We start from the raw sequence: 15,217 nt of genomic DNA, 5'->3' as shown, positions 1-15,217 counted from the left end.
CTCTAAAGCCAAGTAAGTTGAAAAATAATTTTATTTACTGTCTTTACATGGCATCAGTTAGGTTTAAAGATTTCCCAGAAACAGCAGAATTTTTCTTGAAAGAATTGGCTCTTTTAAAGATTAGTTTTTTGTGGTTTATTTTTGAAAAATTAGATATTAAAATATGAATTCAAATAATATGTTTCACATATTAAGTAGGATGCAAAAAAATTCAATTAAATTAGTACATGCTCTTTTCTATCACTAATGCAGAATTTGGATTTTTGAAAGTAAATTGCTGCTTTAAGGCAAAGGTTCAATCTGGCGATTTTAGGCAGAAGTGTTTAGAGGTGTTTTATTTGGCCACATGGTGTTTTAAAAATTTTAGAAGATGTTTCTAATTTTATGAATTTTAGTGAAATTTTGCATAAAATTCATGTTTCTGACTCCTTTTGCTAGATGGGAATATTTGCTAATTCCGGTCCTCCACTCCACAGTAGCAGCAGTAAACTGGAACTGAGCCACAGTTCTTTAGTTGTGTCATGAGTTTACTAGTTTGCCACAAGTCCTCCCTGTCCACTTCAATTGCTTATGTTATCTGCCTTGATGCAATAGATGCTTAGGAGTGTGTCTCCTGTCTGTAGACATAGGATTTGCATTGCTGGCTGTTGAGAAGGAAGGGTCCTAAAGGTTAGCTTTGCTTTAATATGTCCTGATGAATCAGAAATCCAGATGCACTCTATAAAAATAGGACTCTATACTGCGATTATAATGTAGGTATTGGTCAAGCTAGGTTCTATAGAAATGTTTATAAGAAGAGAAATAATGTTTAATTTAATAATTAAAATATCGCAAAGAAAACTTAGGTATAAAATTGATGTCTACTCCATTCATTTGCTGTTTGGCTACATTCATACCATTCTTTGAGGGTTAGGTTATAAATTTACTTGGAACATTTGTTAGGCTTGGAGAATTTTCTAAATCTTTATTCAAAAGTAAATGCTTAATTGCTTTATAAGTAATAGAATGTAGATGCGCCTCCACTCTTTCTTTAGACACAACTTTTTCATCTGGATAACAGTTGATTTAAAACTTATGTTTATCCAGACAACTGTTATGCTTCAAGCTGTGGGTTGATTCTTCTGATTTGAGTCCAGTCGGTTGGGCAGTAGGGTGGAGTGACCATGCGGAAAATGGCTGGGGAGGGCTCCTTGCATCGCTGTGTTTCATGCTGAAAGTTCAAAAGCTGCGGTTTAAAGGGAGTAGAACCTTATGACTCTGCCCAAGACACGTTTGCTCCAATAGAAAGACCAAAGCTGTGTATGTGCTTCCTAATTTCCCTGAGTTTTTAAGTCTTTTCATTAAAAGAAGCACATTTATGGAAAAGTTTCAAGAATAGTATAGTGAACTCTTGTATACACATCATCAAATTCAGAATTGTTAACATGCTTCTCTCTCTCTCTCTCTGCTCTCCTCCCCCTCAGTGTTCACACACATATGTACAAATTCTCTTTTTCTCTCTCTCTCTCTTATTGTGGTGTTGTTTTTGCTGACCCATTTGAAAGTATGGTGTGGGCATCATTTTTCTGTAATGTTTTACAGCATACCACAGTGCCTCCAAAATGAGTTCCTGATACTCATAATTAAAGTCTGAACCTTTCTCTTTGTTTTTAACTCTTAAAATATTTTGAATACACTGAACCTGTTAATAATTAGCAAATAGTTATTAAATGTTCACAATAGTCCCTATAAACATGCTTATAAAATAAACATTTTTAGAAATTTTAAATTTAGGAAAGCCATCATTACTTTAAAATATTTGCATAAAATCTATAGCTATTTGTTAAACGACTGAAAGATTAGTATAGTGTCTGTGTCTCCTGGCCAGTTGTCGTTAATTTGTAGGAAACAAATTCTAAAGCAGTTACAATAATCAAGTTATTTTTTTCTGTGGTTCTCAAACTTGTATATGTGGAAGAACACCTGAATGTTACAGTACTCTTTGAATTAGGAAGAGTTTTACCTGCAGAAAATATGCTTATATTATATAAATGTAATAAAAAACAGAGGTAACATCATGTATGCCAGTAAAGAAAAAGTTTCACAATAAGCATTATTGGTTATTTTATCTTTTTTCTAAAAAAATTGCTCCTTTTACATTTGGAGTGATAAAACTCTAAATATATTAGAAGAAAAGATTATGAGTTTTAAAAGTTACTGTTGCTGTGAGAGCTTTTATATGCCTAACATTTGAGTCCTGAAGCCAAAAAGATTGGAATCTTTGACTCTATAATGATGAAAACTTTTTGTTTGTGACAAATATAATAAGAAAATTTAAAATGCCAAGAATAAACAGGTAGGAATATATTTACAACCACTGTAACAGAGAGTTAATAGCCACAATACTTAATAAGCACCAAGTTAATAACAGAAAGAAAAATAACCCAATAGAAACATTAGTAAAAGGTCTGAATAACATTCATAGAGGAAATGTGTATAGCATGTACACCTGTGAATGATGCTCGGTGGCTTTACTAAAGCTAAAAGAAATGAACATATTTAAGATTGGCAGAAGTTAAAATTTTTTTTGAAAAATAAGCATTGGGGAAACACACTTGATGTGCTATTTGTAGGACTATAAAATCACATAAACGTTTGAAGGGAAATTTAGTAATATCAGAATTTTAAAATCTCGTACGCCTTGATTCAATTAATTCCAGTTCTAGGAATTTAAGTCTCAGAAATATTCCCAATGGTGAGCAGTAAAGTGTGAACAAAGTTATTTATTATAATATGGTTTATAATAGCAAAAAAATTGGACATAAATGTCCCGTAGTAGGAATTGAATAGGTTTATTATGGTACATTCCCCAAACCCCCCTTTCTGGGCCCACTCCCTGCCAGACTATTGTCTGTTTTGTTCACTGATGTATTGTATTCCCAGTGCCTACAGTAATGCCTGGCACATAATGAACTCTTAATAGATACTTGTTGAATAAATACATTAATAATGAATGACTAATACCATAGAATATTATTTAGCTATTAGGAAAAATTATACACACATACAGGTTCTGACTTGGAGAAATGGTTATGATATATTCTGAAATCATGAAACATTTCAGAGTAATATTTTGTAGTATGTTCTTTTGTTTGTGAAGAAGTTATATGTTTGTACAAATGTATTTTAAGAATGTATATTTTTAAGTAGTTAATAGTGACAAAAATTTATATATTAACATATGATTGCATATACTTACAAAAAGTCTAGAAGGATAGACCTCTAATTTTTTTACTTTATACACTTCAGCATCCATCCATGTTTTGCAATGAGTAAAGTCATTTCAATCAGTTTTTCTTTGCTCTAAAATTCCGAGATGTTAGAACTATAAATAGCATATTAAAAATTAGAATTTAACCAGATTGTCTTTTGTCAGGTAAAATATCTAGTGTGTTTGCAGGATAGGAAATCATCTCACTGGGATGTTTTAGTGTACGCACTCCAAAGGCAGTGCTGATCATTGTGGTACAGCAGAACTAAGATGGCCCGGGACAGTTGCATTCTGTGCCCTTGAAATTTGGAATCACTGTGAAAGAATGACCCTTGGAAGAGAAAAAGTATTGCTTGTGAGATGATCCTCCCATCACCATCTTGAAGCAAGATATTAGTGTTTTGCTGTACTTTCAACACAAAATGTTCAACATTGTGGAAATGCTTTGTGAGGTGGGAGGAGAAATACTACCACACCTACAATTTATTTCCTATTATTTTTCTCTTCCAGCAACACTCATTTAATTTTATTGTATCCTTAAAGTGTAGTTGAAGGAAGTTTGTTTAGTTTCAATATAAAATCAAGACTTAGACTCTGACTAGTAATTTTTTGAGGGCGGTGGGGAAGGAAGGTAGATTTATCTAAGGAACTATTCATAGAAGTGGTTGGGGCAATCAGGTCTCTTCATTTAAAGGTCAGTTTTTTGTCTTTTTGGATAGCATACTGTACTGATCTGGGGGTTCTATGAGAGAGATCACCTGTGCTGGTCTTCAGAGTATTTACTGGTGGCTGATCAAAGCTGTAGAGTAATGTTTGCATTCAGTTTTGTGGGACTGTCCTGGTCTTAGAATTCAGCCTTAATTCTAAGTCATAAATTCTAATGCTCTTTGAATTTAGCCTTAATAATTAGGGCTCAAATTTATTGAAAAAAAATGACAATTGTATAAGAAAGACACAGAAATATATCTTTAACCATGTTTTTCTGATAAAAAAATATATTTTACTATAGAAAATTTGAAAAATCCAGAGAAGTTAAAAAAAGACAATAAAGGTGCTTATATATGCAACACACCCGTTACTTAAATCTTGGTATCTTATTTTGATCTTACTTCCATAAGATACATTTACAAGTCTTTCTGTTAGATAGCAAACTAAATAAGTAACTCTAATCTTTATTTGCGATTTGTAAAATGAATGAATGTGTATAAAGCAGTTTATAAATTGGAAAAGCTGCTATGGCTTTTTCATGTTATCCTCCATAAGTGCTGGGAATTTTTGCACGTGCTGAATCTGACAGTTGGTCATTTCACTTATTTCTTTCTTTAAAAGTTGAGATTTACCACACAGATGATTTCTTCTCTGATTATCGTTTTTAAAATTAGTTACTTATATCTTTACCTGGAATATATTATGACTTTAGAATATGAAAAACTTTAATACCTTGTCCTTGAAGCTGTCTTTTGTGCAAACTAGTTCATTTATATTGAAACATACTACATTTTTAAGTATTCTGTTATAAGATAATACTGGATTGATTATTCAGGGGTCATTCTTAGTATCAAATGATTTAAAATTCTTATATTGAAATTAATATTTCTCTTGTCTTTATGATATCCTGTTAAACACTTGATAGAAAAAAATTTCATGATCAAGTAAATATATCTGCACCAAAAATCTTTTTATTTATGTTATCTTCTAACATTTGAATTTGTGTTTTAGTGACTTAATTTTAAAAGAATAATATTTATATGTCTCGAGTTTTTATTGATATTGAACAGTTTAAAATATTTTACGTCCTTAAAGAGTAGTCATAACGAAAATGAAATACATTTGAGGATGTTTAAGATTTTTAAATATACAGTAAAATTAACTACAAATTGGTAATACATTTTCATTAGGAAAGCAAAAGATAACTCTGTTGGATTTCTTGAATAGCAGAGATTTTTAGGTTAGAGGCAACAATGATAATACTAATAAAAACGATAAATTAACAGCAACTTTGTTTAGTGTTCGTTTACCAGAAGCCAAGCACTCTGAGTGATTTATATACTTTATTAATAAAAACTACTCTATTCCTTAGAGTTCTGAGCTCAAAAATTTGCACATAATACTTTAAAGCTACTTTTCTCCATTCCTGGATGATGCTTTTATAAGACTTGAAAGTAATTTAGATTTACCTTAGAGTTCTAAGCTGGAGAATTTGCACACAATGCTATAAAAGCCATGTGTTCTTTTTCTCCTGGATTTATGCTCTTAGAAGATTTAAAAGTTAAGTATATTTGATTTCTGTTTGTTCACTTTTTAGAAGAAATATTAGAACTTAGGTTTATTTAATATAAAAGTTATTTAATTTTGAATTTTCAGCCACTGCCAGATGCTTTAGCTCTTTCTATGACACATCTATCCTAGTTTCACAAGATTTCAAAAATATCCTGAGATATTACTAATTTAAATCTTGCCATTGTTCGTATTTAGAATTGCTTTCAAATGCTAGCACAAATGCAAAAAGTAACTTTTTTCCTAATTTGATTAACATAATTTTACAACTATAAAATTGTCTCCAAGGGTTCAAAATGAAATTCACTAATAAGGAAGACAGATTGATGTGTAGGGCCTTTGTAGTCGTTCCCCCCCCCCCCACCTTAATTCATACCAAACTGGGAGCTTTCACACTCTTCCTTTGGGCAAATCTCTTAGAAGCAGAATGTTTCAATTTTACACATTTTGTGTCAATTTTCCAGACAGAAAAACAGCCTCTAGACATTAGACGTTTTTCTACGGAAAGGCAGTTTCCTTAGTTTTATTTGATTACTATAAGTTAGGTTCCTGCTGATCACTTAGACTATTAGTGGTTACCTGACTATTTGACAAAAAACATTTCCTTTCCTTTATTTAACCTTTGACTTTTGAATGTAAAAGTTTTATCAGCTCTATAGTGGAAGCACAAGTGTGGGGGAAGTCTTCTTACTGCCACAAATGGACTCATGACTTTATGTATACATCTGCCTTTTTGCCTTATGTCTTCACAAAGAATTAAGGAAATAATTTTATAGGTAAACTTTGAAGAATCTCCTGCTTTTGTTTTAAACTAATTGGTCCTAATATATTTGTTTCACATTTGTATATGTTTACAAGAGTATGAGAGTCACAGTTATTCTTTGTTAAAGAAATAACATTTCAGTTTTATGTAATTCAAGTAAAATGTCTTATTTAGCCATTATAATAAGTTAAATACATCTTTTAAACTTTCTAGAATTTTTGTGGTTGGTTGTAACAAAACAGATTTTGACTGTCTTTGGGACTGTAAAATTTAGTGAAAAAAGATTTTAACTTATTGGTAGCCAGTTTAAGAGCTTATACGTTAGTTAAAAATTAATTGCTTTGAAAATATATTATCTGAAAATTATCTAAGAAACCACAAAAATAAAAACATGAGAATAACATTTCTTTTGTGGGCAAGGTAAGCTTATGTAATTTATAAGATTTATTGTATATATGTTGTTTTTGCCACACATTTTGTCTTTAAAGTTTACAATAGAATCTTGTTAAAACTTTTGAATTATTGACTTCTTTGTGTACCCTGGACCATTTTCTTGTCATACAAAAAAGTGAGCAGGCTTCCTGTGAAGTAGTTGTTCCATGTCAGGGGTTGTGAATTTACTTACCTGTGCAACAGGTAGGGGACTCAAACGAGATAAGCAGGTTAAGTGTGTGACAATAGGAAGTTGTGGTGAGCATGGTGCTCCAAATAGCATATGCCCCATCTGAAGACAGAAGCCATTACACAGCTGTAGGTACTTGTTGCAAAATGAAAAATAAGTGACCGGTAGTACCAGTTCTTTTGATTTTTAAGAGGAACAAGAAATCTAGATTTTTAATTAGATTTTTAATTGAATTAGTCAGATTTAGAAGTTGGCAGCTTGTTCAGTTAAACCACAATGGTGCATTGACCGAGCAAAATATGCTCATAGGCTAGAGTTGGTCTGCAAGTAGCCAGTTTGCACCCTCTGCTCCAGATGCTGCTGTTTTTTTTGCAACAGTAAATGTTCCTACTTCCTTGACATTTCTAGGAGCACGACTGGATTACAGGGTAGTTCCACTTTGATATGTGATGTTTTTAGTAAAAAACATAATAATATGCACTCTTAAAAAGGGGCTAATTATCACCAAGAACCAGTACGTGTGCACAAAGAGCACATTGTGTGTAACTGCAGTTCTTTATGGTGATAGTACTTACTGGTGTATCAGGCAGAGCTGTTGTAGAAATTTCAGAGTCTGTTCTGCTATCAATCATGAACAAATTATATGTAGAGGAAAATATTGGCTAGACAATAGATAATGCAGTTATGAGTCTTCTTATTGGTTAAAATATCACACTTACATTGCTGAGAAGTAGATTTATGTTATTTTGGGAGGGGTCTTGTACTATAGTGCAGGCCATGTCCTTTTCAAAATTTTTATCCACAGTGGTGAACATAGAAGCAGTATTAAAATCGCAATTAGAAGGAATTACCAATATGTTAGATGAAAGAATCAACTTAAATAGATCTTTATCTGCTGAGAAATTTGCCCACATGAACAAAGTATAATTTAAAAGGCATGAAGATAATGCTCTGAACATTAGTTAAACAAATTTTGGAAGGTAGAATTTGCTTTAGTGGATAAAAATTATTAGTAGACTGATTAAGATTAAACCAAAATGAATTTTGTCACAGTTTATCTAGCCACCTGAAAATGTCTGATCATTGGACATGTTTATTCAAAGGCTGGCTATTATAGAAATAAATCCCTGCATTTTCTGATGGACTGTCTGTGGTGGACCCCTGAGCATATATTGCTCAGTCAGGTTGATCAGAGTTCTAATCCCAGGCTTGCCATTTGGTAACTTTGTGACCCTGGATAAATTACTTTAGCTTAGTTTAGTCAAATATACATCATAGCATTTTTATAAGAATTAAATGAGATAACACATATAAAGTACCTAGCATATTTTCATAGATATAGTTAGTGTTTAAGAAATTTTATTCGCTGTACTTCCAATTATTTTAACGTAGTCTCTGATTCTTAGATTCTACTCTTTTCTCTCTGGATGGGCATAGAATGACCTAGTAAGTCATACTGCCCAGATAGAAATAACCAGGCACGATGGGGCCTTCAAGATGACTATGAGAAATATCCAATAAGTGTAAACATTGATATAATTGTTTTTTTAGAAAATAGTGTTAGTCTGATTTATAGCTGAAGTCATATTAGAGGAGGTCGTAAAACATCAAGTGTCTTGCAGTGCTTTAACCATAATAGAGCTGAGTGTTGAATTTGATACTAGGAGGATGAACATGAGCACAAAATCCAGCACACCCTGTATCAAGAACAAACATAGCCTGGTACCAGGATGAAATTCAGTAAAAGTTAGTATTCTTGGAGATTATAAAAAATAGTAATAATTATATAGATTATTTGTTTTTGAAAATGAAACAAATTGCATTAATAAATAATTGATTAATGTTTAGGTTTCTTTTCAAAATTTAACAGTTTTTATTTGTGCTAGGTATTTATTATATTTTTTATTTTTATAGCAAACCAGGAAAGAAGAGTTAAGTTTCAATAAGGTTTCACATTATTTGTGTAAGGTGAAAATGGCAATGTATGAATTAACATTGGTAGACGTGCAACCAACTAAAATCAATAAACTTTGCTGTATCTAAAGATTCTTGAGACCAGGATAGAAACAGACCAGCATGTTCCTTGAAATAGATTAGATCTCATCTATGTGAACATGTAGATAGGAACTATACCACACATAGAAATTTTCTTGAAATAGCAGTTTCTTTAGTTGAAATGTGAACATGAAATGACTACAAATGAAAGAAATTGCCCTCTATCCAAGGAACTGTAGTGTCTCTTGGTAGAAGGACATTCCCTAAGAAAATTATTTCGTTGAGTTATAATGAGTATAGAAAATATAATGTAGTAATTTACATCATGTTGAGTTGATAATTTAAAAACAGTATTAGTAATTTTTAAAGGTTTTTTTTGTAAGTGAAAGATATAACAGAATAGCCATCTAAGTACTAGAGTTTAAAGAGTTGAATAATTTAAACTTGAAAATTGAGATTACCAATATTAGTTTCTGATTTTCAGATTTCCCAAAAGCTGTCAAAGATTTGTCACATACTACCCGAATTTTTCCAGGCTCCCACACAAAGTTGTCAACATGCTTGTAAACACCCTGCCGACATCTCCCTCCCATTATCGTCATGTCTGTTTCAGTCTAGGTTGCTTACGTTGAGGGCCTTTGTACAATTTATTCTTAGACGTATTCCTCCTTTTGGCTTCACTCCCTCATTTTGTTGAAGCCGTCCTTTAGTACTTTCCCCACAATAGTGTGGAATAATAGTAAATTGAGGAATAGTAAATTTTTGAGTCCTAGCAGGACAGAAAATGCTTTTAGTTTATCCCCATACTTGATTTTTTAAAATTCTTTTTTTATTGCAGTAACAGTGGTTTGTAATATTATGTAAATTTCAGGTGTATGTCATTATATATTTCGATTTCTGTGTAGATTACAACATGTTCACCACCCAAAGACCAATTACAATCCATCACCACACAAATGTGCCTAATCACCCATTTTGCCCTTCTCCCTCCCCTCTTCTGCCCTGGTAACCCCAGTCCAATCTCTGTTTCTGTGTATGTGTTTGTCGTTGTTTTTATCTTCTACTTATGCGTGAGATTATATGGTATTTGACTTTCTCCTTCTGACTTATTTCACTCAGCATAATACCCTCAAGGTCCATCCATGTTGTCACAAATGTCCAGATTTCATTGTTTTTTATGACTGAGTAATACTCCATTGTGTATATATACCACATCTTCTTTATCCATTCGTCCCTTGATGGGCACCTAGGTTATTTCCAAGTCTTGGGCTATTGTGAATAATGCTGCAATGAAAATAGGGGTGCATATATCTTTATGCATTCATGTTTTTATGTTCTTTGGATAAATACCCAGTAGTGGAATAGCTGGATCATATGGTATTTCTGTTTTTAATTTTTTGAGGAGTCTCCATACTGTTTTCCGTAGTGGCTGCACCAGTTTGCACTGCTACCAGCAATTTATGAGGGTTCCCTTCTCTCCACATCCTCCCAACACTTTTTTCCTGTCTTGTTAATTATTGCCATTCTGATGGGAGTGAGATGATAATCTTGTAGTTTTGATTTGCATTTCCCTGATAGTGATGTTCAACATCTTTTTGTGTGCCTGTTGGCCATTTGTATATCTCCTTTGCAATAATGTCTGTTCAGATCTTTAGCCCATTTTTTAATTGAGTTGTTAGTGTTTTTCTTTTTTTGAGGAAGATTAGCCCTGAGCTAACATCTGCCTCCAATCCTCCTCTTTTCACTGAGGAAGACTGGCCTTGAGCTAACATCCATGCCCATCTTCCTCTGCTTTCTATGTGGGATGCCTACCACAGCATGGCTTGCCAAGCGGTGCCATGTCTGTACCTGGGATCCAAACCAGTGAACCCCAGGCTGCCGAAGTGGAACGTGCAAACTTTTTGTTTCTTGTTTTTTAAAGGTTGGCACCTGAGCTAACAACTGTTCCCAATCTTTTTTTTTTTTTTTTTTATTCTGCTTTATGTCCCCAAATCCCCCTGGTACACAGTTGCATATCTTAGTTGCAGGTCCTTCTAAGTTGTGGCATGTGGGATGCCGCCTCATCGTGGCCTGACAAGTGGTGCCACGTCCACACCCAGCATCCCAACCAGTGAAACCCTGGGCTGATGCAACAGAACATGCGAACTTAACCACTCGGCCACGGGGCTGGCCCCCAAATGTGCAAACTTTACCACTGCACCACCGGGCCGGGCCCAGAGTTGTTAGTTTTTTTGTTATTGAGATGTATGAGTTCTTTATGTGTTTTTGATATTACAGATGTATGGTTTGCCGATATCTTCTCCCAGTTGTTAGGTTGTCTTTTCATTTTGTTGAGGGTTTCCTTTGCTGTACAGAGGCTTTTTAGTTTGATGTCCAATTTGCTTATTTTTTTCTATTATTTCCCTTGCCCACTCAGACGTGGTGCTTGAAAATATGCTGCTAAGACTGATGTCGAAGAGTGTACTACCTATGTTTTCTTTTAGAAGTTTAATGGTTCCAGGTCTTACATTCAAGTCTTTAATCCATTTCGAGTATTGGAAGTCTTAAAGCAATCAGACAAGAAAAAGAAATAAAAGCCATCCAAATTAGAAAGGAAGAAATGAAGCTGTCACTATTTGCAGATGAAATGATATTATATGTAGAAAACCCTAAAGAATCCACTACAAAACTTTTAGAAATAATAAATAAATACAGTCAAGTTGTGGGATACAGAATCAACGTACCAAAATCAGTTGCATTTCTGTACACTAACAACAGAGTAACAGAAAATAAATTAAGAATACAGTCCCATTTACAATTGCACCAAAAAGAATAAAATATCTAGGAATAAACTTAACCAAAGAGGTGAAAGATCTGTACACTGAAAACTATAAAACATTGTTGAAAGAAATTGAAGAAGACACAAAGAAATGGAAAGATATTCCATGCTCTTGGATTGGAAGAATTAACATAGTTCAAATGTCCATACTTCCTAAAGCAATCTACAGATTCAATGCAATCCCTATCAACAAAGAATCCTAAAATTTATATGGAACAGCAAAAGACCCCGAATAGCCAAAAGAATCCTGAGAAAGAAAGAACAAAGCTGGAGGTATCACACTCCCTGATTTCAAAATATACTACTAAGCTATAGTAATCAAAACAACATGGTACTGGCACAAAAACAGACACACAGATTGATGGAACAGAATTGAGAGCCCAGAAATAAATCCCACACATCTATGGACAGCTAATTTTGACAGGGGAGCCAAGAACATACAATGGAGAAAAGAAAGTCTCTTCAATAAATAGTGTTGGGAAAACTGGACAGCCACATGCAAAAGAATGAAACTAGACTACCATCTTACACCATACACAAAAATTAACCCACACTTGATGAATAGCTTCTCTGGACAAAGAATTCTAGGTTGCAGAGGATTTAACCTCTGCATTTTGCGAGCACTGTAGCTTGCTAGGATTTCTGTTGTGAGGCTCAGTGACATTACGAATTTGAATCCTTTGTAATGTTACTTGTTTCATCTCTGTGGAAATTCTTAGGTGCTTTCCTAGCCCCTGTTCTGGAATTTCACTGTGGTACTCTGTTTTGGCTCATTTATTTTACATTTCACCTAGTAGCACTTTCAATGTGGAGTCTCATGTCTAAAGTTCTGGGAATTTTTCCAGTAATTTTTAAAAAGTAATTTTTATTCCTTGTTTCCCTGTTTTCTTTTTTTTTCGAACTACTGTTAGTCAGCTACATGATTGTCGAGATTTATGCCCTGATATTTTAATATTTGCTCTCTCATTATCCCTCAGTTTGTCTCTGTATGCTAGTGCCTATGAGATATTCTTGATTTAGTTTCTGACCTTTCTATGGATTTTAATTTTTTCAGCTTTTATGTTTTGAATTTCTAAGAGCTCTTTCTTGTTCTCTAAAAATCCTTTACTCCCTTCTTTCTTCTTTTTTAGATCTCTTTTTGTAGTAGCATCCTGTTCTTTACTCAGCTCCCGAGGATATTAATAACAATCTTCTGAAGTTCTCATCTGCTGTTTGTATTGTCTGGGTTTACTTGAGGTTCCTGTATTTATGTTTGTAGTGATGTGTGTATTTCCTCAAGTATCTGGGGGTTGGACTGTTGATTTATATTTAAGATGGAGGCAGTAACCTGAATTAGAAAGTGTTTGTGCAGTTGTGGGTTTTCCTCCAAGACTGAGGGACGTTTGAGGTGTTTTTTTCCTTTGTGAGATTCCCAAGTCAGTATGTGAGGGGCTTGTGGGTAAATCTGTGGGTACCGGTCCTTTTCCTTCTGTTCTCTCTTCTGCTGGGTCAGTTATCAGTCTTCATTTGCTTTCCTTGCATACAGAACCATTCACCTGTGTTGCTCTCTGTTGCCTTTTTCTCTATTTCTTGTCTTCATCAATGTATGCCCTTTTTATTGATTTACTGTCATTTTAGTGGTATTTCCAAAGTCCACAGAGATAAATGCGTGTATTCAATGTGCTGGATTTAACTAGAAGTTGGTAGATAGCATCTCTTATACCATTACTTAGTATTTTTGCTTATCATTTTAAAGAATTCTATAACATTCTGCTGAGTGAAGATACTATCGTTTATCTAACTGTTCTTCTATGATGACTTTGGGTTACTCCTGATTCAAAAAGCATCATTCATAGTCACTAATAAATCAGACACTATATGAGAAAAAATGCAGATATAATGCTGTTTTTCTAAGCTCTATTCATTGATTTTTCTATTTTGTCTGTTTTATGTATGCCTACTCTTGTCAGTACACAATTATGTAGTAAAAGTATCTCACTGTTTTCTCTTAAAAAGTAGCCTGTTGTAGTAAATCTTTGAAGAAAAATGAGTATCTGTTAATTGATACTTAACTACGCTGGTGTGTTTTGTGATTTAGTATTCTTCTATATGAAAAGTGTACATTTTAATAAAGAATTAAAAACTTTGGATAGATTTTAAATATACTAATACCTCAATTTGTTAATAAGGAGAACAAATTATATTTTGTACAGTTGATTTTTGGATTTGGTACTTTGCTTTCATAAAATTATGTTTGTATCAAGCAAAATGAATCAAAATGAATTTTAAATTAGATTTGTTTTTGATATCTAAAAACTATTGACAATATTTACAATTTCTAAAATAGACTTTCTGTTATTTGTATTGGTATTTATTTTGAAATTTACCATCTTACTAAAAATGAATTTCTGAAGAATTGATTGATTAAGGTCATAATTCTATGGTATCATATATTCAATTTAGTAATATTTAAAAAGAAATGATTGTCTCTTTGTTTTAAAAGCTTTTTAAAATTAGTTTTTATTTTATTTTATATCTTATTACACGGGTTAGTTTTTATCCTATGAGTGCTTTTGTTGCACTCATACCATGCAATAGAATTAATAATTTTCAATTCTGCTGACATAAAATAGAAGTATATAATGAATAACTTTTATAATAGAACTTTGAATTCTGATTATTTGATGAAAACTAATAATAGATAATATGTAAAATTTCACTGTAACAGTAAAGAGAACATGGATATCGTTCTTTCCTGCCCTTTAGGATCAAGCTGTTTGAAGTAATTTAAGTGTAATGTTTATTTTATCATCTTGTTTCTTGATTCTAAGTGATATATATACATTTTTTAAGTTATTTTTTGCTTCTTCAGTTACCTGCCGTGGTTTGAAGTATATTACAAGCTTCTAAATACTCTGGCAGATTACTTGGCTAAGGAACTGGTAAGCTATGTTTTTCCTCCCCTTTTTTTTTTAATGTGGTAAAATACACAGACTGTAAAATTTATCATTTTAACTATCTTTAAGTGTACAGTTCTGTGTCATTAAGTACATTCATATTGTTCTGCAGCCAACACCATCATCTCTAGAATGCTTTTATCCTTCCAGCTGAAACTCTGCACCCATTAAACAGTAACTTCCTATTTTCCCTCCCCCAAGTCCCTGGCAGCAACCGTTGTACTTTCTGTATGAATTTGACTATGTACCTCTTATAAGTGGAATCAGACAATGTCTCTTCTTCTGTGACTCACTTTATTTCACTTAGTATGTTTTCAGGGGTCATTCATGTTGTAGCACATGTCAGAATTTCCTTCCTTTTTAAGGGTGAATAATATTCCATTGTATGTACACACCACATTTTGTTTATCCATCTTCTGTAGATGAATACTTGGGTTCCTTCCACATTTTGGCTATTGTGAACAATGCTGCTCTGAGCATGGCTGTACAAATATCAGTTTGAGTCCCTGCATTCATTTCTTTTAAGTATATACCCAGAAGTAAAATTCCTGAATAA

The 15,217-nt window shown here is 33.1% G+C and overlaps 1 protein-coding gene across 7 annotated transcripts in view; it reads left to right on the top strand.

The window, feature by feature from the left end:
- DENND1B (DENN domain containing 1B) overlaps positions 1-15,217 on the top strand; it is a 244,776-nt gene that overhangs the window by 110,479 nt on the left and 119,080 nt on the right. For all 7 annotated transcript variants that reach the window (XM_046678991.1, XM_046678992.1, XM_046678990.1 and 4 more), the window contains exon 6: positions 14,577-14,646. In XM_046678991.1, the coding sequence (XP_046534947.1) occupies positions 14,577-14,646 (70 nt within the window). The remainder of the gene's footprint in view (positions 1-14,576; positions 14,647-15,217) is intronic.

Source organism: Equus quagga, chromosome 12 (genome assembly GCF_021613505.1).
Source record: "Equus quagga isolate Etosha38 chromosome 12, UCLA_HA_Equagga_1.0, whole genome shotgun sequence".
NCBI lineage: Eukaryota > Metazoa > Chordata > Mammalia > Perissodactyla > Equidae > Equus > Equus quagga.
This window is presented reverse-complemented; position numbering and strand designations above follow the sequence as displayed.